Source organism: Rhinolophus sinicus, chromosome 7, assembly GCF_057876585.1.
Source record: "Rhinolophus sinicus isolate RSI-liver-muscle chromosome 7, RSI-T2T, whole genome shotgun sequence".
NCBI classification, from domain to species: Eukaryota; Metazoa; Chordata; class Mammalia; order Chiroptera; family Rhinolophidae; genus Rhinolophus; species Rhinolophus sinicus.
The window spans coordinates 26,004,242-26,029,595 of record NC_142507.1 but is presented as its reverse complement, the minus strand read 5'-3'; the positions used below and the strand labels follow the sequence as shown (position 1 = coordinate 26,029,595).

Here is a 25,354-nt window from a genome sequence, read left to right as displayed (position 1 = left end):
TTCCACGTGAGGCCGAGAGCCTGGAAACTGCTCCCTGGGGGTCTGTCCCCACTCTCCACCCCTCCAGGGTCTCACCTCACAATCTACACGACAAGCATCTTCCGCAAGGTCCCTGTGTGAGGACCCTGGAGGTGTATGCAATATCCTGGACACAGCCAGGCTTTCTGGACACAGTCAGGGTTTCTCAGGGCACCCCAAGTCCTTCTGGGCACAGCCAGACTTCCTGGGCCTCTTAGGGTACCACCAGTCTCCTCCTGGCAGGCGGTATTGTCGCACTGTAACCACATGCCAGGGCTGTGGCAACACTTGAGGCGGGTAGCAAGCATGCCCACGTGTCACTGCTTTCACTACCTGGATCCAGAGACGGAACTCTCCTACCGACGTCTGTAAGCTGAGGACATGTAGCACATCCACCCCTAGACTATACTCCGGAATGGGGGAGACATAAAGCTTGTAGGTACAAGGGGGAAACCTTCCTATACCCAGTGGTAAGGAAACGGCTTTCATAGTCAGTTTTTCCCCCGTAGCCATCAATGCAGACTGCTGGTCCAGGGAACAGTTCTGGGTTCCCATAAACAAGACTGCAGTCTGTGCCAGTGTCAACTAGGGCTAAAACCCTCTGCACATCAGAAGGGGACCAATGTATGGACAGTTCCACGTGGGGCCTCCGGTCCCTGCTTGTCCCCTCTGACTGGGTACCTTGGCCCTACCCCTAATCAAGATGAAGGGAATCGGCCTCAGGCAGCTGTATGAAGTCCTGGAGGGACACAGGTCGCACTTTCCCAGACTTCTTTAAGCTTCTCCAGAATTGCTCTTCTGGACGCAACTGTTTCCAAAGTTTCAACAAGAGTGCATCGGGTTGTTGGTCTGTTTTTCCCTGATCAACCCCTGCTGTCACGAGGTCACGCCACATTAGTGCGTGTTACTCTCTGAGGCCCAGGACTTTGCCCCTTTACTTTTGATTTGGGCTTCCAGGTCTCGACTGTTTGGGCCTCCTGTCTTAAATTCCTTCACCTCTGGCTTTTACCATCTCCTAGGGTGGCCATGGCAGTTGTAACTTTATGGATCCGCCGCCCCATATAGGACGTAAGAATGGTGACCAAGGATCCAAAAGCATTCGCAGGTGCAGTATCCAAAACCAGATCTCTCATTCTGGCTGTAAAAAGCTCGTCATCTGGCCCTTGCATATTAGGGTTGAAAATAGCATGTCTCATGCCCATTTCATGGATGATTTGAGTAAGTTCCGTATATGACTGCCATTGACTCACAGTGTCTGGCAGCTCGCCAGCCTGTCCCCATACTGTGTTTACTGCAGCAGTGAGCCACTCCATTAGAGAATGGTTGCCCTGGTTTTGGGCCAACCTATGGCAATTCTGTAACCTTTGTCACAAGGATGGATGCACTGTCACAAGGATGGATGCATCTCGCCTGGGGAGCAGAGAATGTTGTCTGCGCCCTCATCTCATAAACATAATAGCCAAGCTGAGACTTGCCTTCCAGGTTGCTGTCTGTACTGCCTCCCCAGCTCCTGCAACTCAGTGGGAGTGTATGGGGTGTAGGTCGTGAACTCAGTCACAGCTGGGTTGCCTGCAACAATGCCCCGGGGCCCAAAGGTTGCTCACGTTTTACCCTTTGCTTCAAGATTGGCTGGGCTTGGGGGTTGGGAGCTAAATTGTCTCCACTTACTTCATCCACCTCTGCCTCAGTCTCCACTATGGGGCCCCTGTTCTAACAGGCGGACCTGGGCTTCTAGCGCTTCCAACTGGGACACCTGGTCTGGCACCTGGGCTATTTCACCCTCCATGTTGAGACTCAAGGCCGTGAGGAACATCCAGCCCACGCGACCAGCTGTAGCCTTTGCCTCCTCCAACAACCGCTCAGCCAGAGCCTACAGGGCCCTCTCCACACTGGCCAGAGAGCCATCCATGTCCTCCCACCCCTCCTTGGGGGTCCAACTCCTGAGAACAGTGGCCACTGGACACCACACACCGGGGGGAGGGGGGGCCACACATCCTCCTGCCCAGAGTCAGACCTCATTCCTACCTGGTCAGAATCCTGCTCTCCGTGCCAGGTGTCTGAGTGGGTGGAGGATCCGTGTCAGATGTCCACAACTCTAGGAACCCACGGCAGCAGCAGACCACCAAAAGGAAGATGACACTTGCTGTGGCCAACAGGGTGGCGTGCCATCCGGAGGTTTGAGTCTCCCAGGCAGACTGCATCTCCTGTTCCCGGTGTTGCTCCTCACGGGCCTCCCGAAGCTGAGCTTTCACATGCAGAAACTGCTCCACCATCCTTCAGTAGGCCTTGGCCAGCACCGCACCCTGTTCGCTGCGCTATTTGTCATGCGGGAGACCCTGCTCGTTGCGCCATGTTTCATGTGGGGCGGTCTGCAGGGTCTCAGCTCCCATTCCCCACATAAGAATGCAGGATATGGTGAGGCCAAAAAGGATCACCCACAGAGCCATAGGTAAGGGAGTCATACCTCTATAGTCCTACTGGAGGCTGAAGTCACACGTCCTGCACCTGCTGTCCGCTTTTCTGCCTGCCAACCAACCGACTCCCCTCCCCAGCGCAGCCACGGCAGTTATATCAGTGGCCAATTGGCTAACCGGCTACAGCTGATGGCCAACTAGCCACAGCCCATGGCCATCTTACATGAAGAATATTCTGGAAATAAGTCAAGCCAGTCACAACATTCACTTAAACCAAAGCCTAATCCAGAGGAAAACCTTAGTTCGTCTCAATTCTATGACTGAGAGAGGTGAGGAATCATCAGGAAAAAGAGTTGAAGCTGGCAGAGGTTGATTCACGAGGTTTAAGGAAGAACATAGGACCAAAACATAAAGGCACAAGGTGAAGCAGCACATGGTGATGTAGAAGCTGCTGCAAGTTATAAGGAGACTTTACGATAATTACTGAAGGTGGCTACACTAACAACAGTTTGTCAATGTAAATGAAACAGCCTTATATTGGAAGGAGATGCCATTAAAACTTTCATAAGTAGAGAAGAGAAGTCTATATCTGTCTTCAGATCTTCAAAAGACAGGCTGAATATCTTGTTAGGGGCTAATGCAGCTGGTGACTTTAGATTGAAGCTTATACTTATTACCATTCTGAAAAAATCCTATAAACCTTAAAAATCATTCTAAATATACTCTTCCTGTACTCTATATAAATGGAACAACAAAACCCAGATGACAGCACATCTGTTATTTACTGAATATTTTAAGCCAACTGTTGAGATGCACTGCTCAGAAAAAAAAAAAGAAAAAAGAGATTCCTTTCAAAATATTACTGCTTATTGACAATGCACCCAGTCACCCAAGAGCTCTGATGGAGATGTACAACAAAATTAATGTTTTCATGTCTGGTAACACAACTTCCATTCTGCAGCCCACGTTTCAAGGAGAAAATTTGACTTTAAAGTCTTACTATTTAAGAAATACATTTAATAAGGCTATAACTGTCATGGATTGTGATTCCTCTGATGGAGCTAGAGAAAGTAAACTGAAAACTTTTGGAAGAAGATTGCCCTTCTAGATGCCATTAAAAAGCATTTAGGAGACATGGGAAGAGGTTGAACTATGAACATTGACAGGAATTTGGAAGAAGATGCCAACCCTTGTAGATGACTTTGAGGGTTTCAACACTTCAGTGGAGGAAGTAACTGCAGATGTGTTAGAAATAGCAAGAGAACTAGAATTAGAGGTGGAGCCTGAACATGGGACTGAATTGCTGCAATCTCATGATAAAACTTTTATGGTTGAGGACATGCTTCTTATGAAAGAGCAAAGGAAGTGTTATCTTGAAATCAATCTACAATTGGTGAAGATGCTGTGAATAGTGTTCAAATGACAACAATGGATTTAGAATATTATATAAATTTAGTCTGTAAAGCAGTAGTGGAATTTGAGAAGATTGACTTCAGTTTTGAAGGAGGTTTTACTGTGGGTAAAATACTACTATCAAACAACATTTCATGCCATGGAGAAATAATTCATGAAAGGCAGAGTCAATTAATGTCAGAGTCAACTTCATTGTTGTCTTATTTTAAGAAATTGCCACAGAAACCCCAACCTTTAGCATCCACCACCCTGATCATTCAGCAGCTAACAACATTGAGACAAGACCCTCCACCAGTGAAAAAGATTATAACCTGCTAAAGGCTCAGATGATGGTTAGCATTTTTTAGCAATATTGTTTATTAAGGTGTGTACATTTTTTAGGCATAATGTTATTGCAAACTTAATAGACTACAGTAGTATAAACATAACATTATATGTACTCACTGTATTGCAGTGGTTTAGAACTGAACCCACAATATCTCTGAGGTATGCCTATAATGTCTTTAAAACATCCCCTAGGATAGGTTCTTCAACCTTGCAAAATTTCAAGATCAGTGGTTATTTTAAATCCTTTACATTACTGCATACATTTTAGAAACAGCTTGTCAATTTCTATTGAAATAAACCTATTATGATTGTAAATGAGACTAAATTGAATTTATAGACAATTTTGAAGGATTAAGTCCCTTAACAACTTTAAACATTTTAATTCATGAACATAATATGCCTTTCCATTTATTTATATTTTAATTTTTCTCAGCAATATTTTAGTGTTTCAGTGGGGAAGTCTTACATATCTGTCAGTAAATTTATTTTTAAGCATTTTGTTTTTCTATTTTATTGTAAATGGCATTTACATACTTTAATTTCTAATTCTGTTGCTAACACATAGAAATACAATTTTACATATTGTGTATTCTGCAACATATCTTAATTTTCTTATTAATTTTAATAAGACATTTTGTACATTCTTTAAAATTTTCTACATATAATATTATGTCATCTGCAAGTAATGAGTTTGCCTTATTCCTTTCCAAACTATATGCTAATTCCTTTTTCTTTCCTATTGCAATGGCTAGGATCTCCAGTTAAATGTTGAATAAAATATTGAAAGCCAACATCCTTCTTTTGCTCAGGACGTCAGAGGGGAAATTTTCAGTCTCTTACCGTTAAGTATGATTTTAGCTATAGGTGATCACAGATGCCCTTTATTAGCTTGAGGAAGTGCCCTTCTATTCTTTGGTCACTGAGGATTTTTCTTTTGTTTCCTTTCTTTCTTTTTTTAAAATATAAGTTGATATTGAATTGTCTCAATTTTAAAAAGTCGATTGAGATACATACATATATATATATATATATATATATATATATATATATATATATATATATATATATATAGTATTCTGTTGATATAGTGACTTTTTAAAAGTGGATTTTAAATGCCAAATCAAGCTTGCATTCTTAGGATAAGCACCACAACGTCATAGATACTGTGTTTTTATTATTATTATTATTACAGGTTTTAATTTGTTAATATATTGTTAACTTTCTTCTTTTGTAAGTTTTGGTAAGAGCTTTTTCATTGTTTTTGTCCATTGCAATTAAGTTGTCAATGTATTTGCATAAAATTATTAGTGAAATCCTTTCATTTTTCCTTTCAATATGTGTTGGCTTGTAGTAATGCTGCCTCCTGATATTAGTAACTTGTATTTTTTCTGTTTCTTACTAGATAATTTTTACTATAGGTTTTATTAATCTTTTCAAAGAACACACATTTGACTTGGTTAATTTTGAGTATTATTTTCTATTTCATTTCTTTCCACTTTTATTTTATTATTTTCAGTGTTCTATTTGTTTAACTTTCTCTTCCATTTTTAACTCTTAAGATATAAGCATATATCCTTGAATTTATGCCTACCTTATTTTTGTGCATACATTTAAATCTTTAAATTTTATTCAAAAGACTGCTGTATATGCATTCACAGAATTTGATATGTTACATTTTCATTTTATTCAATTCAAAATGGATACAAGTGTCACCTCCAGCACAACACAGGCAGTGAGCGAACGAGAAGGGGTGGCGAAGGATTAAGAAAGTAAGAAACAGAAATCAAGAAAGTTATGAAACAGGGGCCAAGGGTCTCACAGCCTCAAAGGACTGAGAGCCCCAAATCAGACCTGCACCTTGTGGCTTTTATTGATGCACACACAAGAAAGCAAACTTGCTTTCTCCAAGGTCTGTGAATTTCACACATTATATTAAGAAACTGATGTGAACTAATTACCCTTGCCTGCAAGCAGCTGGACTGTCAATTTCAGGATGTACCTCCCCAAGAGACAAAACCTTTATGCTGAAACTTACTGAAATGGATAGATGGAGAGCTGATGTTATTACACCCTTGAATCTCTTTCCAAGCAGGTTGTGGGAAGGAACACAGCCACAAAGGCAGAAGCTCTCAACCGGGGGTGGGGGGTGGGGGGTGGGGGGTTTTGCCCACCTCTATCAACCCCGTGGGTTCTCCTGCTGGTCCCCACTCAACTGTGCCTGGCTTGAGTTGTCCCCCCTGTGGGGAATCTTACTCGTCATTGGCTAACCAGCCACTATTTTGGGGGCCAAACAGGGAGACATAAGGTGTAAGCACAAAGGTGAAGCAAAGTCCCTGAAAGGATCAGTTTCTCCTTTCTTTAGGGGTAGGTACGAGGGGACAGACGGGTAGGCTGCTGCGTGACAACATACAAGCATTGAAGTAATATGTGTGTGTATTAAAATTATTGTCTCATAAGAGAAATGTAGATAAACATCAACAGGAAAATGTAGCTAAAACAAAGTATGAAATCTTTAAGATTTAAAGTGTGGAAAAACTGTATCCATGCTGGTATAGCAAAAAAGGATATGAGTCCCTTCTTAGCATCATGAAAACTACAGAATTTTAGAGTAATAAAAGAGGTGAACAAAATCATTATTTTTTGAACTCATTGTTTAATATGTTAGGAGTTTTACCTATGATGCTGATTTTAAATTTAAGTATAATATTCCAAATAAAATTTGGGAGTCAAGTAAATTAAGAACTTATATTCATGAACATTAGCAACTCCAGAAAACATAATGCTTCTAGAAAATGTTAAATAAACACAAAACAAGAAATATGTATTCTAATTCTAAAACCAAATTATAGACTCTTAGAAAATAAAAAATCTTTGGCCCCCATTTTCTCTTTAAAAAATAGATATTAGGTTTCTCATTAAGATCTAACATGAAGTATTTAGTTGCAGTTTCACAAAAATTAGATAGCAATAATGAGGGTACTTCCAAGTATAGTATATACCAAGAGCATTTGTAGTGATAAAGCACAGGCAAACTTTTTTGCATCATGGAAAATTATGGTATCTAATGATAGGATTTGCCAGTAGGTTGAAACATGACATTATGTAGAACTTTGTAGGCAAACAAAGCTATTATAAGTATGGTTCATAAGTACAAGCCACTATGGATAATGGCCTTACTTTTTATAAGCTCATATATTTTCCTTAATAAAGCTTTCAAAGTTCTGAAATCAATGATCAAGACTTGCAGCCCTTATACATTTAGACAGTTAGCTTACTTGCAAAATGTACATTGATATAAGTACAATAATTTTATTTTATTACCTGATTTACTTGATAAAATTGGGTATGCTGAAGTACACATGTATAATGTGGAACACATTAGTTTAGGACAGTTTCTCATTCTGACCAATGGTGCATTGTGTTTTTGTTTCCTGTAGGTGCGCCAAGTAACGAGAGCAGTGGCACCTCCTCTCCTCTTTGTGACAGTGGCTTACATCTCAACTATCATCCCAACAATACAGTAAGATGACTGAAGCAGAGTTCAGATTAATAAGATTGAATACACACACACACACACGCACACACGCACACAAACACACACACACACACACACACACACACACACACACAAAACAAGACAAAACAAACGAACAAACAAAAAACCCAGGACAATATGTATATTTATAGTTTGTAAAAACTGCTATTGAATCTGGTTTGAAATCCTTGGTTGCTTCATCATTAAATATTATGATAATCCAGGAAGGAAAAAATAAGTAGGTCAGTTAGTTTTTTAATGTCACTTTTCTCCATCATGCATAATATCATATAATCACTTTATAACATTGCGTATTACATGTAATTTCATGCTCTAAATGATTTGCCATGATTTTTAAAATAACCTTTTCTATTGAAATTATTTAGCTAAACTTAGCTATTTCGTTTGCCATTTGTTAGAATTTATCAGAAATCTTCATGCATATCAAGGAATTAATGCAAAGTGAGAAAATCTAAGCTACACATTATGTTAAATGTAATGAACTTTAAACATGTATTTAGTAATGAAAAATTGACATGTGTTTTAAATATATTTAATAAAATGTTAATTTTTTATTTTTCACTTGTATTTTGGAGTAAATAGGTTTAAAAATTTTTTTTTAAGTATTTTTTAATTGTCATGGATTTCACCCTTTAAAATATTCACATATTCTAAAGACAAAACAATTCTTTCTAGCTATATATAAGACTAACGATTATCCCCTGTGCTCACAAACATAAGAGTAGCAGAGCTTACTTTAAATAGGCTTTTATGTTTTTATTCCACATATTGGGATATATAAGACATATACATTCTTTTTCTGACTTGTATGATTCATCCTCTATTTGAAGTTCTTAATCCAATTGTAGCATTTTACTTCAAAGTAAAATTTTACTCCTTTTGAACATCTTAAGGCCTGAATAGTCTCCATTGTACCTAACTGTATCAGTATCATTCTTAAGCTGTGTGCCTGAGGTCCCCAAGTCTTATTTATTTTAGTATTTATTTATTTATTTATTTATTTATTTATTTATTTACCATATTTGGCTGTGTATAATGCGCTCCTGTGTATAATGCACCCCCATGTTTCTGGCCCAAACTTTCAGGGGGAAAAAATCTGATTTTAATTTTTTAATTCAAATTTTTATCTGTTTACATTTAGGTACTTGTTTTTTGTATTATAAATAAATTTTAGTGTTTAGATTTTAACATTATGGTATGAGAAATCTTATGTAACAAATAATTATAAAACACAAGAACAGATACAAGGTACATACCAGTAACAAATTTACAATATTTATGCATCCTAGAAGGGCAAGAACTCTTCGTCATTGCAAGTTTGTCATAATGTCAACAAAACCGATGATCCCATTCCAGGGTATTATTTTGCAAATGGATATCATTATTGATTTCTAGAGTTAACTTTTAACTCATAAGCATAAATAAAATAATTAAAAACATTTATATAGATACAGAAGTACTACCCACGTATAAAGTGCATCCTTATTTTTCCCTCACAAATTTGGGCAAAATAAGGTATTTATTTTCTCCTAAAGAAGAACCCTTGGCAAAACCAATATTATTTCTCCAAGTATAACCTAACCACATCTGAGTGCATTTTATCTGAGCTTTTCTTTTACTTTTGTTGCCACAGAAACAGTTGTCATACAGAGGTTATCTTAAAACACTAATCTTCAGAAAACGGCAAGTTCTGAGTTACTTAAACATTGACTTCCTAATGAAAAGAAATGAATATATACACTCTGTGCTCCTATTAGCTCCCTTCTCAATTCTACAAACTTATAATATACAACCAAATCTTCACCTCTTACTTTAGTCATTGCTTTGCTGACCTCTTCTCTTCCATTCTAAATGCTCTTGATATTTTCAAAGACCTTCCAGTTCTCTTTACTGAGCTGTTGTGCACACCCCCAGCTGCTGTGAGTGTTGGCTGCCCCTAATTCACAGGGACCCCTCCTGTAAAGAACATTTGCCTAGGAATCAGGGCGTCCCACCCCACTCCCTGGCGTGGCTGCAGCCCAGGACTTACTGATGGGGTGTAAAACCAAACCCTCTTACAGGGCCTTGGCAGATGACATGGACGCTTTTCTTCCATCTCTGGCCAGGTTTTTCCTTGCCCCATTCACTGCTTCCTTTAGTCTTCACAGGTTTCCCCCAACAACTTTCCCTCCACATGACAGTCACAGAAGAATCCCCATCTCAGCTCTGCTTTAAGACAGGAAAGAAGAGCTATTTTATTCAACACTGGGAGAAAACTGGTAATATTTTTATCATAATTCTTCTCCTGGTACCCCTGAACTCCTCTATAATAATAAAAAGTAGAGAAGTCAGAGTGGAAGTTCTATGCGTAAAAATCATTCTGGTTAACCATAATCATTATGGTTTTAACTCATTCCATTGATGTACGAAACAAATCTATGGAATTCATTTTATGAATGGTGCCTCTATGTCATTGCTTGATATATAATGTTCTTCAGGAAATTATAAGTAAAGCAAGAAAAATCACCGAGTAATTCCATAACAGGATTGTTCCAAATAAATTCAGTTGTATAAAATAAAAACACAGTTGTCATAATTTTTTTTTTCTTACTGGAGTTATGTCTTTCTATTTTCAAGAGACACATTTTATTTGTTTTTAGCATTAGGACTGAACGTTATTTTGACATTGCTAAAGATATTTAGGTGTAAGGGAATTAATGATATTTATCATGATTTTAGACTGCAATAAAGACAAATGTAAATTCAAATAAAGTACATTAAAAATAAAGAAAATAATCTCAATGCATTTCAATTAAATGAGTATTTACCAGGACACTACTCGGTGAAAACACTCCTCTAGGGAACAGGAGATGAACTTAATTATGGTTCTTGACTCAAAAGTTTAAAACTCAGATCTATAAAAAATGCATGCATTTAACTATACCATAAACAGAAAAGAAATAATGGATATTAGATTAGCATCCTAATATCAGAGAAAAGACCTGTTAGAGACTTTGAGTATCTGACTTAATTGAACTCAACAAAAATTACAAACAAATATGTTCTGTTGCCCTTGTGGGAATGAGCTTTCAGGCTTGATTGGATCACACAGACTTACACAGCAAGTGCTATCTTGTGTTTCTCTTCCATAACTTGAATAGCCTTTGATGTAGATGTAAAGAATGGATGACATTTTGCTCAGAGATTTATAAAATTAGAAGCAGTCAAATGCATGTTATCTTGTGATCCATCACTAAATAACAAAGAACAGTGGGAACTTGTAAGGAAGTGTACATTGTGAATTACGAAGTCTGACAATTAAGTTTGAGAACTTGTCGCAACAATGGTGCTAAGCATTTTTGATATCACAGGGATTATTCATTATGAATTTTTACCAACTGGACAAACAGTTAACCAAGTTTGCTATTTGGAGGTGCTGAAAAGGCTGCATAAAATAGTTAGACAACCGGAACTTTTCACCAACAATTCATGGCTCTTGGATCATGACAATGCATGGCATTGTCTGTGAGGGAGTTTTTAGCCAGTAAACAAATAACTGTACTGGAACACCCTCCCTACTCACCTGATCTGGCTCCCAATGACTTCTTTCTTTACCCAAAGATACAGGAAATATTGAAATGAAGACATTTTGATGGCATTCAGGACATCAAGGGTAATACGAGAACAGCTCTGATAGCTGTTCCAGATAGAGTTCCAAAATTGCTCTGAAGGGTGGACTAGGTGATGGTGTCGTGCATAGCTTCCCAAGGGGAGTACTTTGAAGGTGACCACAGTGGTATTCAGCAATGAGGTATGTAGCACTTTTTCTAGGATGAGTCCATGAACTTAATTGTCAGACCTCGTGTATTTTTCACCAAATGTGCATGTATTATTTCCTTAAGAGAAATATTTAATTCACTGATATGTCTAAATCCTCGAATCTATCCTGGACTCAGGTAACTTCATTTTCACTTCCTATGCCTTAGTTATTCTCTGAAGCAAATTTTGGGTAAGTAGGCACAATTCTGTTTTTTGGAAACAGTATTTTAAGAATAAGGCAAAATCACACCTTATAATGTATTAACATCACTTCATCATCTTACAGAAAATTATAGTCTAGTCTTTTTAAGGACTTCATGTCATCAATTTCAGAGTGTAGAGTCATCTTGTTTTCCAGCCAAGGTAGAGAAAAACAATTAGCTTTGTTCTCATCAGGAGACTTAAATTCAGATAATCATCCAGCCAGACTTTTAGAAACATTGTGTTATAACTATATACCTTTGACAAATACTTTCTAAGCAAATTTCTTAATGAAACTGGATCAGCATTTTGCCATCTCTGCAATTCTACTTTGATAAGACGGTTGTCCCTGAGGTTATTTTATGGCAATACATCTTGAAATGTGTTAAGTTCTGGAAAAAGAGTATTTTAAAGCAAATGCTATATAAATGCTACTTTCTCCATTCATGTTATTAGTAATATGGGACTCAACATTCTTGACATTGAAGAATAAAGCTCTTGAAAAGTAGTAAAGGGCCTTAAAACCAAAAATTGTTGTGTTTTTAGATCATCTTACATACAATTCACAGTAACTCTAAGATTACTGTTATAGTAAAAGACAGAAAGCAAATTTACATTGCTTTCATAATTAAAATAAATAAAGATAAATAATCATCAAAATACACTAGGTCTTCCATGAAATAACAGCTCTATAAAATGAAATATATTAACCCTGATTAATTCAATAGCTGAAGTGGGGCTTATTCATCTTTTTTATAAGGAGCAAACATTAAAGAAAGTGACATTTCACAACTTTGGTTCCTAAAGGCCTCAAGTTGGGATGCTACATCAAAGTTATGTAAAAGATCACATGTATTTTCATATCTGGCAATATATGAAGTCTATTAAATATCATTTTTAAAACTTATCGTACTTGTGTATTGGTATCATTGTCTTCAATATTCTATTGCCTATGTCTTTTATGATTTTTTACATTTTCTATCCCATTTGTTCATGAACAAATGGGGAACTATTTGTACTTTTCAAGAAAGATGAGGAACCATGTTAAATAATTTCCCTAAACTTATATAGCAAAACTGTAAAATAATCAAGATAAAGATCTGAATTATTTCCATAATTTCACCTTTGGTTATGAATATTAAATGTGCTATGATAGATTTGTTGGTCCTGGAATCAGAAAGATGTAACTTTCTGCAAATCCTGGTCCAGTCATTTGCTGGCTGGATGACTTGGATAAATTATTGACCATAGAAATGCTCAGGAGTGGGCCGTCTTAGCAGTGTACTGGAGTCTTGGAAAAGGTTTGAACTATATGCTGATATGGGCTGAGTTATAGGGCAGCTTGGTGGGACCTGGGACACTTACAATACCTATGGTTAGCTCTGGCCTGACCACAGAAACATAGTCTGTTTATCCTTGTGTGTCACACAGGATTATAATTTCTTCAAGTGTCCTCATGAAGAAAAGGTGGGGAAGCAATAATTTAATGAGTCTAAAAAAGCTTTGAGGTTTTTTTTTTTGTAAGCGTAGCCTTATAATACCTTTATATTTGGAAATAGGCACAATAAGGCACAAACAATTTAAATAACTTCCCCTAGCTTTAAAGGACAAGTCAGTTGGGAAATTGGGATTTTGAAACCAGGTGGTCCAATTCTGATTTGGAGCCTGAGCCTTCACCCCCCTGCCCACAAACGACCCCATGCTGACCATCTGTAACATCTGTCATGAAGGCCAGAAGAAAGACAAACATGAATCCTAGGTTTGTGCCTTTGAAATTACCAGATAAGCATTAAAGGCAACTGTCTTGCATCAAAGGATTTTGTCTTAGACCAAAGTGCTCACTGAATCACTGGTAGGGGACACCTCACTGAGTGGTCTTAGCCAGTTCTCCCTTCTGGGTGTTCTAAACTGTTCTAAGGATTTAGTAGATTTGTATTTGCACAATTGGTGACAGACAACATAATAATGCCAAGAAACACTCAACCTTTAGTGATAATAATGGAAGGTTTTGTTTCCCTAAAGCATTTTTAAATAAATTAATATCCAAAAGATATTAGACTAAAAGTTTCAACATGACTAAAACAGAACCTTCTAACATTGTCACTCAAAAATTATAGAAAATCAGTATCAATATTTCCCTGATCAATTTAAGCTTTGGCTCCTTACAACCCATGGCAACTTAAATATCAACTTTATTTCATGTGCTAGTGCTATGAAGAACTTTATTTTTTTACTATTCTCCTACCCCCTTACCCTCTGATAACCACTAAACTATAGCCATGAAGAAATTTTAACAATGAAGCTCATATGGTGATAGAAGCATAAATCAACATCAAGTGAAAATCTCAAATTTTATTCAAATCTGTTTCCTCCATACATAAGGGAAAAAACCACAGACTTCTAATGAAACATAAAATACATGCAAGTTGACTTGACATTAAAACAATATAAAAAAATACAAACATTTTATAAGCATTAAGTTTTGTTTTAAGTATTGTTTTAATGTATAGCATTGTTTTAATGGACAAACATTTCCTTGAGTAGTTTTTAAATGTTGTTTAAAATATTCAAAAATATTTACTCAATATTGTTCATTATACTGAAAAATATTTACAAATAACTGATAAATCACACAGACTTATATCAGTGTTTTGTGCTTAGCAGATACTCAGAAAATATTGGCTAATTGGATGAAGTACAACTTATTTTTATTTGTCACTTACTAGTTCATTACAATTACAGTTTTACCCCATCTTTACCATTTGTCGATGAAATCAGTTCCGTCATACTTTTAATTTTTCTTTCTTCTCCCAACCCATCTTTTTCATGTTTCACTATGAATATTAATCTTAACAACTTGCTCCTCACTTTCTTATAGAATTACATTAATAAAGACGTTAAATACATTTTTATTGTCAATGAATATAGATTTCTTCTTGTGGTAGTCTGTAAATGTCTAAGGATTTGTTACATAGAAACTCAAAACAGGAAGAAAAAAAACAATACTGAATATTAATATTTTTTTCAGGACACATTATCGTGCTCCTCATGGCCAACATCTCCAGGCTTGAGATGGGAAAAGCAATGGTGTGACCTTAGACTGATCCCTCTACTTCATTCTCGTTTCTCTCAGTATGTACCTGGGACAGATTTGAGTCGGTGAGTTCATGTTACTGAGTTCTAATTTACTGTTGATTGAAAAAGAGACATTTACATAGTATGCTTTTAACATAGTATGCTTATGATCCTTTTTTTTAACACGTTTCTAATAGCAAGATAAAGAGCTAGAAAAGAATAGTATAGTACAGTAAAATATTTATGAATCAGGTAATAAAAACATAAATTAAAACCCTGACTCTAATACAAACATTTGTAATGGAATCAGTGTCTTTAATAGAGATAGTGTCATCAGATTTTTAAATTTTTCTTGTGTCCTCTTTAATGAGTATTTTTTTCTCAAGGAAATTATATAGTTCATTTAATAGCAAAAATTATTTTCATGTAGTTTATAATGTTCTCATATTATTATATTTTTAAATAAGTGTAGGGGCACTAACTATGTCTTCCTTTTCATTCTTGAATTTTGTATTTTTCTCTTTTATCTTGGTCACTTTTGCAAGGGGGTTGTAAATTTTATTAATTTGTTTTTCAAAGGACTAATTTGGGGCTTTATTGAAGGTCTTCTACATGTGTATGTATAGTAAATCAGAAGTCTCCTCTTCTTTCTTGATTGTTTCCATTCCATGGCTTTATTATTTGTTCTTACAGTTTCTTGAGATGGAATTTCTAGGGTATCAGAAAGTTGCCTATAAAGAAGAGTATAGTACGTATTTTAAGCTTTGTAGGCCTTAACGTCTTTGTCACAACTACTCAGCTCTGCCCTTGTATAATAAAAAGTTCAAAAATGACGTCATAGAAATGGCAGCGTGAAGTGAGCCCCTTGAAATTTCCCCTGGAACTTATAACAAGTTGAACAACTGTAATTCCACAAAGGACTCACAGTGTAGCAGACAGGCAAGACTAAGAGGCATGCAACTGAAATCATCTAAAGGTGGGCAAATTAGGCAAGCAGGGGAGGAGAGAAATGGGAAGTGTTGACACACAGGCCATGTAGGCACAGGACCTAGGTACAGACCTAGCTCAGTGCTTCCAGCATTCTGGAGCTACCTCAGCCATGGGAGAGGGAAGAATTCAGACAGCTAGTGCTCCTGCTATGACCCACAGTCCTGCCTGAGTGATCAGCATATCATACAGCTGAACCCAATGCTCATGGCAGAGACCTCAGAGCAAAGATTAAGAGAAGAAGGGTAAAAATGGAGGTTTAAGTCCTCACTGCCAGGTAGAGGATGGAAGGCTTAGGAACTGAGCCTAGCCGACTCCTCCTAACCTCCCAGAGCTCGCCCAACTCAACCTGTCCAGTGCTAGAAGCAGAATGGTAGCAGTGTCACATCAAAAGAACAGATATTTGCAGTTCTGAGAACTGTGGCCTGCAGCTACTAACTCAAAGCGAAACAAGTTCTAGTGAAGGAGGGAGCCTTGGGTGCAGAACAGGCTGTACTGGTGGTCCTGACATTACTCACAGCTTCCTCTCACAAACCATCCCTCCCCACCTATCTGGGCAGATCCCTGCAGGGGTAAACAGAACCGCTGAAACACACAGGCCCTGAATCTGGTGCTAGAAGAGCTACCGAACTTCAGAAGCTTTCCACATCCCCAACAGAGACAGTGCCCACAGACCCAGGCAATCTACTCACAGAGGAAAAGCCCCCTTCCAGGGAATGCCCCAATTGTGTGAGAAGCTGAAACAGAGCAGAGAAATATAACACTACAGCAAGAGAGAATTAGAGGCTATAGCTGGAAAGAAAATAAAGCATGCTGTCAACACCTACTGCAAAGCAAAGACCTCTTCCTAACAACCTATTGCAAAACCCACTCCTGTAGATGACTAGAAAGAGGAATAATAATTTACTAATTGCCATGAATAAACTAGGTAGCAAAGCAGTGCAGAAAAAAATAAAAATTCTCCAGAAAATGAACTTAAAGACATGGACATGTGTGACTTAAATGACCGAGAATTCAAGATTGCAGTTCTTAAAATACTCAATGAGATGCAAGAAAATGCAGATAGGCAGTTTAATGAACTCAGAAACACAATCAAATAACAAAATAAACATTTTGACAAAGAGATTGAAAAATTTAAAAAAAGAACTAAATAGAATTTCTGGAGATTAAGAACTCAATAAAAGAAACGAAGAATGAAATAGCCAGCTGAGGTATTAGAGTCGACCAGATGGAGGAAAGAATCAGTGACATCAAAGATAGACATCTGGAAATGATACACATGGAAGAAGAGAGAGACTTGAGACTTAAAAGAAATGAAAGAACTCTGCAAGAACTTTCTGACTCCATCAGAAAGAGCAATATAAGAATAATGGGCATACCAGAAGGAGAAGAAAGAGAAGGGAACAGAGAATATATTCAAACAAATGGTCGATGAGAACTTCCCAAACTTGTGGAAAGACCTGCATCCTCAAATCCAAGAAGTAAATAGAACACCTAATTACCTCAATCCCAACAGGCCTTCTCCAAGACACATTGTATTGAAGCTGTCAAAAAATTAATGACAGAGAAAGAATCCTCATCGCAGCCAGTGAAAAGAAGATGGTAACCTACAAAGGAAAGCTCATTAGGTTATCATCAGATTATTCAGCAAAAACTCTACAAGCCAGGAGGAGGTGGAATCAAATATTCAAACTATTGAAAGAAAGAAATTATGAGCTAAATATAATATATCAAGCAAAGATATACTTTGGATATAAAGGAGGAATAAAGAACTCTCCAGACATACAGAAGCTGAGGGAATTTTCTAACACACGACCTACACTACAAGAAATAGTGAAGGAGGCTATTTGACCAGCATAAAAGGGATATTTTGTGACAATAAAATCATAAAAGGGGGAGAGTAAGGTAAGGCATGAACCAGAATACGGAATGGAGACAGTAAGCATGCTGAAGAAAATGGAATACTCTAAATATCAAACTTCTTTTTAACATAAACTTAATGGAAACCAGTCAAAAACAATCCACAACTGAAATATATAACATAATAAAAGAAGAAACAGAGGCAAAATCATAGAATACCACAACACTGAAATAATAGACAGCAACAAAAGGCAAAAACAAACAAACAAACAAAAAAACAAAAAACAAACAAAAAAAAAACATGGAGACACAGTCTTACCATAAAATCAAAGATAGAATGATAGGAAATCTTCATCTATCAATAATCACCCTAAATGTAAAAGGACAGAAATCACCAATAAAAAGGTACAAAGTAGAAGATTGGATCAAAAAACTAAACTCAACAATATGCTACCTCCAAAAGACACATCTCAGCTACAAGGACAAAGAAAGACTCAAAGAGAAAGGGTGGAAATTGACTCTAAGCAAAATTATCCAGAGAAAATCAGATGTACCCATACTGATATCAGATGAAACAACTTCAGGATAAAAATGGTAGCAAGAGACAAAGATGGACATTTCATAATGGTTAAGGGGACTATACAGCAAGAAGACGTAACAGTCATCAATATTTATGCCCCCAATCAGGGAGCACTAAATATACCTAGCAACTACTAACAGAACTAAAGGGAGAAATTACCAAAACACAATTATAGTAGGGGACCTAAATACATCACTGACAACTATGGATAGATCATCCAAACAGAAAATAAAGAAATGTCAGCTTTAAATGACACATTAGAAGAAAGGCATATAATCAACATTTATAGAGCACTTCATCCGAGAACATCAGACTATATAGTCTTTTCTAGTGTACATGAAACATTCTCAAGGATAGACCATATATTGGGACATAAAACTAGCCTCTGCAAGTTTAAGAAAATTGAAATCATACCGAGTATAGTCTTTGATCACAAAGCTTTGAAATTGGATATCAACTGCAAAAAGAAAGCAGGAAAAAACAAAAATATGAGGAGATTAAACAACATACTTTTAAGAACAATTGTGTCAAAGTAGAAATGAGAGGAGAGATCAAAAGATACATAGAAACAAATGAGAATGAAAATACATCCTACCAAAATTTTGGGGATGCAGCGACAGCAGTTTTAAGAGAGAAATTTATATCATTACAGGCCTATCTCAAGAAAAAAGAAAAATCCCAGATAAATAACCCCACGTTACAACTTAAAGAACTAGAAAAAGAAGAACAAATGGAACACAAAGTCAGCAGAACGAAGGAAATAATAAACATCAGAGCAAAACTAAATGAAAGAGAGAACAAAAAGACAATACAAAAAAATTAATGTGACAAATAGATGGTTCTTTGGAAAGATTAATGAAATTGACAAACCCTTGGCTAGACTCACTAAGATAAAAAGAAAAAAGACACAAATAAACAAAATCAGAAATGAAAGAGGGGAAGTTATCATGTATGCCACAGAAATACAAAGGACCATCCAAAAATACTATGAAGGACTATATGCCACCAAATTCAATAACCTAGAAGAAATGGACAAGTTCTTGGAAACATATATCCTTCCTAGGCTGAATCACGAAGAATTGGAAAATCTAAATAGATTGATGTTATTTAGAAAATCTAAATAGACCAGTAAGGAAATTGAATCAGTCATCTGAAACTTTCCCAAAAGCAAAAGTCCGGGACCAGATGGCTTCACTAGTGAATTCTACCAAACATTCAAAGTGGATCTAATACCTATCCTACTCAAACTCTTCCAAAAAATTGAAGAGATAGTACTCCCTAACTCATTTTATGAGGCCAACATTACCCTGATACCAAAACCTAGTAGGGATAACTCAAAAAAAGAAAATTACACACCAATATCTCTGATGAATACAGATGCAAAAATCCTCAGCAAAATTCTAGCAAATCGAATACAACAATGAGTTAAACAGATTATATACATCACTACCAAGGGAGGTTCATCCCAGTGGCACAAGGATGGTTCAACACATGCAAATCCATCAATGTGATAGAACTCATAAACAAAATGAAGAACAAAAATCATATGATTATGTCAATAGATGCAGAAAAAGTGTTTGACAAGAAAAGTGTTATCCATTTATGATAACATCCATTATAACAACATCCATTTAATAAAATAGGTATAGAAAGAAAATATCTTAGCATAATAAAGGCCGTATATGACAAAATCTCAGCTAATATCATAATTAATGGTGAAAAACTGAAGCCCTTGGCCCTATGTACAGGAACATGACAGAGTTGTCCCCTATCACCTCTGCTTTCCAACATAGTATTGGAAGTCCTAGCCAGAGCAGTCAGGCAAGAGAAAAAAATAGAAAGCATCCAAATTGGGAATGAAGAAGTTAAATTGTCACTCTTTGCAGATGACGTGATGCTAGAAGAGGGTAAACTGGGTCAAATATATGGTGATGGGGGGAGAACTGACTCTAGGTGGTGAACACATAATGTGAGATATAGATAATGTATTATAGAATTGTACACCTGAAATCTGTATAACTTTATTAACAATTGTCATCCTAATAAATTTTAATTTAAAATAAATAAATAAAGTATTTCATACCACACACAAACACAAAAAGTCTTCAATTTTGTTTTTTGTTTTATGTTCAGGTAAAGAAAGAAGTCATTAGGGGCCAGATCAGGTGAGTAGTGAGGGTGTTCCAATACAGTTATTTGTTTACTGGCTAAAAACTCCCTTACAGAGAGTGCCTTGTGAGCTGGAGCATTGTCGTGATGCAAGAGCCATAAATTGTTGTCAAAATTTCAGGTCGTTTTTGTCTATTTTTTCACGCAGCATTTTCAGCACTTCCAGATAGTAAACCTGGTTAACTGTCTGTCCAGTCAGTATAAGTTCATAATGAATAATCCCCCTGATATAAAAAAAAAAGTTTAGCAACATTGTTTTGACTCTCGATTTAGACTGACGGAACATTTTTCGTCATGGAAAATTGGTTGACTTCCACTGTGCACTTTGACGCTTTGTTTCAGGATCGTATTGGTACACCCATGTTTCATCACCAGTGATAACATGGCCCAAAACATTGTCTTTCCTCTACAAAAGGTCTTGGCAAACTTCGACTCTCCTTTGCTTTTGTTCATGGTGAGCTCCTTCGGGGCCATTTTTATACACACCTTTCTTATGCCAAGATTTTCAGTTAAATTTTCCTTTTCTCTATTAATGCTTACTTGTTCTGCTATGCTTCTCACAGTCAGGTGACAATTTTGATGCACAATTTGATGAATTTTTTGCAATGTTTTCATTAGTTCTGCTCATTACTGGCCACCCTGACCTCTCTTTATCAGTGACACATTTTCTCCTCTTAGAAAAATGTTTATTCCATTTGTACACTGCCGTTTTCTTCATGGTATTATCTCCATAAACTTGAACTAACATGTCCCTGATTCTTCCTCCACTCTTGCCAAGGTAACAAGAAATTTAACATTTTTTCATTGCTCTAATTCAAGCTCAGACATTCTTGTGGCAGCACACAAAAACATGCAAGAACAATAATGAGCTCCACTCAGTAAGACACTGCCATGCAACCACATGGACACAGCCAAGAGTCAGTGATATAAGAAGGTTATGAAACCTTATTGAACTGTTTGTACAGTGCTGCCAATGTAAGGGCATGGTGGCAAGTTTAAAAACTTAATTGTCAGACCTTGTATGCATGGCCCCTTAAGAGGAGCACCTGGGACTTCAGCAGCCCTCTAGCTCACTCAACCACAACCCCTGCTTGTTTCCGCATCCAGTAGTTATGGGTACTTCTTTTCTTGGCTCTGAAACCCAGGTTGGGGAGCCTCCTGTGGGACTGTGACCCTTCGAACCTCTCAATCAAGATATTCCTCCCAATTTTTAACCACCACACATGGTTGTGGGACTAAGCTGTTTCGCCTCTCTACTCCCTCTACCAGTCTTGATGTGGCTTCTTCTCTGTATTTTTCATTAGGCGACTGTTCATCTAGACTTAAGGTGATTCTCAATGATGGTTGCTCTGTAATTTAATTGTAATTTTGATGTGGTCATGACAGGAGGAAAGCACAACGTATTACCTTCTCTGCCATTTTGACCAGATCCTTAACCTTTTTTATTTTTGATCTATGAAATGCACCTCTTCTCAGCTGCACATGCTTGGGTGTTTTTTCTTTTTCTTTATTTGTTTTTAATCCAAAGGAAAAATCTTAGTCTGTTAATTGGATTATTTAGTCTAGTTACTTTTAATGTAATTACTTATATAATTGGAATATCTAACATTTTAGTATATTCTGTTTGTTTGTTTTTGGGTTTTTTTAAATACAGTTTATTGGGGTGAGAATTGTTAGTAAAGGTACATAGCTTTCAGGTATACAATTCTGTATTACATCATCTATAAATCACATTGTGTGTTCACCACCCAGAGTCAGTTCTCCTTCCATCACCACATATTTGATCCCCTTTACCCTCATCTACCACCCCCCTCCCACATTACCCTTGGGTAACCACTAAACTATTGTCTGTGTCTATGAGTTTTTGTTTCTCATTTGTTTCTCTTGTTCTTTTGTTGTTTTTGGTTTATACACCACATATCATTGAAATCATATGGTGCTCTGCTTTGTCTGTCTGACTTATTTCACTTAGTGTTATAATCTCAAGATCCTTCCATGTTATCACAAATGGTCCTATTTCATCTTGTCTTAGTGCCGAATAGTATTCCATTGTGTATATATACTACAACTTCTTTATCCATTCATCTATTGAAGGACATTTTGGTTGTTTCCATGCCTTAGACACCGTAAAAAAAGCTGCAATGAACACTGGAGCACATATATCTTTATGGATAAATGTTTTCAGATATTTTGGGTAGATACCCAGGAGAGGGATTGCTGGGTCATATGGTAATTCTTTTCTTAATTTTTTGAGGAACCTCCACACTGCCATCCACAGCGGCTGTACCAATTTGCATTCCCACGAACAGTGTATGAGGGTTCCTTTATCTCCACAGCCTCTCCAACACTTGTTACTATTTGTCTTGTTCATGATAGCCATTCTAACTGGGGTGAGGTGATATCTCATTGCGGTTTTTATTTGCATTTCTCTGATGATTACAGTTGCTGAACATTTTTTCATATGTCTATTTGCCATTTGTATGTCCACTTTGGAAAAATGTCTCTTAAGGTCCTCTGCCCATTTTTCAATTGAGTTGTTTGTTTTTTTGTTGTTGAGTTGCAAGATTTCCTTTATATTTTGGATATTAGCCCCTTACTGCAGGCGTTGTTTGCAAAGATCTTCCATTCGGTTGGTTGCCTCTTTATTTTGTCGATAGTTTATTTTGCTGTGCAGAAGCTTTTAACTTTCATATAGTCCCATTCATTTATTTAAGCTTTTACTTCCCTTGCCTTAGGAGTCAAATTCATAAAAAGGTCTTTGAACCCAAGGTCCATAAGTTTAGTACCTATGTTTTCTTCTACGCAGTTTATTGTTTCAGTTCTTATGCTTAAGTCTTTGATCCATTTTGAATTAATTTTGGTACATGGTGAGAGATAGCAGTCCAGTTTCACTCTTTTGCATGTGGCTTTACAATTCTGCCAGCATCATTTATTGAAGAGGCTGTTTTTCCTCTATGTATGTTTTCTGATTCTTTGTCACAAATTATCTGTCCATATTTATGGGGCTTTATTTCTGGGTTCTCAATTCTATTCCATTGGTCTATGTGTCTGTTTTTCTGCCAATACCATGCTGTTTTGATTATTGTTGTACTGTAGGTCAACCTAAAGTCGGGGAGTGTGATACCCTCCAGCATTGTTCTTTTTTCTTAGGATTGCTTTGGCTATTTGGGGTCTTTTGTGGTTCCATATAAATCTGGTGATTTTTTTGTTCTATTTCTTTAAAAAATGCCACTGGGATTTTGATGAGGATTGCATTAAATCTGTATATTGCTTTGGGTAATATGGCCATTTTAACTATGTTGATTCATCCTATCCATGAGCACAGAATGTCTTTCCATTTTTTTGTGTCTTCTTCAATTTCTTTTAAAAATGTCTTACACTTTTCACCATATAGGTTTCACATCCTTCGTTAAGTTTATTCCTAGGTACTTTATTCTTTTTGTTGCAATTGCAAAGGAATTGTTTTCTTTATTTATTTTTCTGAGATTTCATTTTTAGTATATAGGAATGAAATGGACTTTTGTATGTTGATTTTGTAGCCGGCAACTTGACTGTATTCGTTGATTGTTTCTAAGAGCTTTTTGGTGATCTTTAGGGTTTTTTATATGTAGCGTCATGTCATCTGTAAAGAGTAACAATTTAACTTCTTCATTCCCAATTTGGATGCCTTTTATTTCTTTCTTTTGGCTGATTGCTTTGAGGAGGACTTCCAACACTATGTTGAAAACAGAGGTGATAGGGGACAGCCCAGTCGTGTTCCTGAAAGTAGAGCAAAAGGCTTCAGTTTTTCACCATTAGTTATGATATTAGCTGAGGGTTTGTTATATATGGCCTTTATTATGTTAAGTTATTTTCCTTCTATACCTATTTTATTAAGTGTTTTAATCATAAATGGGTGTTGTATCTTGTCAAATGCTTTTTCTGCATCAATTGATATAATCATATGATTTTTGTCCTTTATTTCATTTATGTGATGTATCATATTATAGATTTTGGTATGTTGAACTATCCTTGTGGTCCTGGGATGAACCCCACTTGATTGTGATGAATAATCTTTTTAATGTATTGTTGCATTCGATTTGCAAGAATTTTGTTTAGGATTTGAATCAGTATTCATCAGAGATATAGGACTATAGTTTTATTGTGTTATCCTTACCAGGTTTTGGTATCAAGGAATTCTGGCCTCATAAAATGAGTTAAGGGGTATTGTCTCTTCTTAAATTTTTTGGTGAGTTTGAATAGGACAGGTATTAGATACTCTTTGAAAGTTTGGTAGAATTCACTAGTGAAGCTGTATCTGGTACCGGAGTTTTGCTTTTGGGAAGGTTTTGGATGACTGATTCAATTTCCTTACTGGTGCTCAGTCTATTAGATTTTCCAATTCTTCGTGATTCAGCCTAGGAAGGCTATGTGTTTCTAAGAACTTGTCCATTTCTTCTAGGTTATTGAATTTGGTGGCATATAGCCCTTCATAATATTCTTGGATGACCCTTTGTATTTCTGTAGCACCAGTGATATCTTCCCCTCTTTCATTTCTGATTTTTTTTATTAGTGTTTTTACCCTTTTTATCTTAGTGAGCCTAGCCAAGGGTTTGTCAATTTCATTAATCTTTTCAAAGAACCAGCTATTTGTCACATTAATTTTTTGTATTGTCTTTTTGTTCCTTCTTTCATTTAGTTTTGCTCTGATTTTTGTTATTTCCTTTCTTCTGTTGACCTTGGGTTTCATTTGTTCTTCTTTTTCTAGTTCTTTAAGGTGTAACATGAGGTTATTTTGGGGATTTTTCTTGTTTCTTCATAGGCCTGTAATGGTATAAATTTCCCTCTAAAAACTCCTGTCACAGCATCCCAAAAGTTTTGGTAGGATGTATATTCATTCTCATTTGTTTCTATGTATCTTTTGATCTCTCCTCTTCTTTCTTCTTTGATCCAGTCGCTCTTCAAAAGTATGTTGTT

At 36.6% G+C, this 25,354-nt stretch overlaps 1 protein-coding gene across 9 annotated transcripts in view; it reads left to right on the top strand.

The window, feature by feature from the left end:
• The window catches only part of SNTG1 (syntrophin gamma 1), an 817,517-nt gene that overhangs the window by 623,469 nt on the left and 168,694 nt on the right, over positions 1-25,354 (top strand). For all 9 annotated transcript variants that reach the window (XM_074318426.2, XM_074318425.2, XM_019712572.3 and 6 more), the window contains 2 exons: positions 7,610-7,692; positions 14,756-14,886. In XM_074318426.2, the coding sequence (XP_074174527.1) occupies positions 7,610-7,692; positions 14,756-14,886 (214 nt within the window). The remainder of the gene's footprint in view (positions 1-7,609; positions 7,693-14,755; positions 14,887-25,354) is intronic.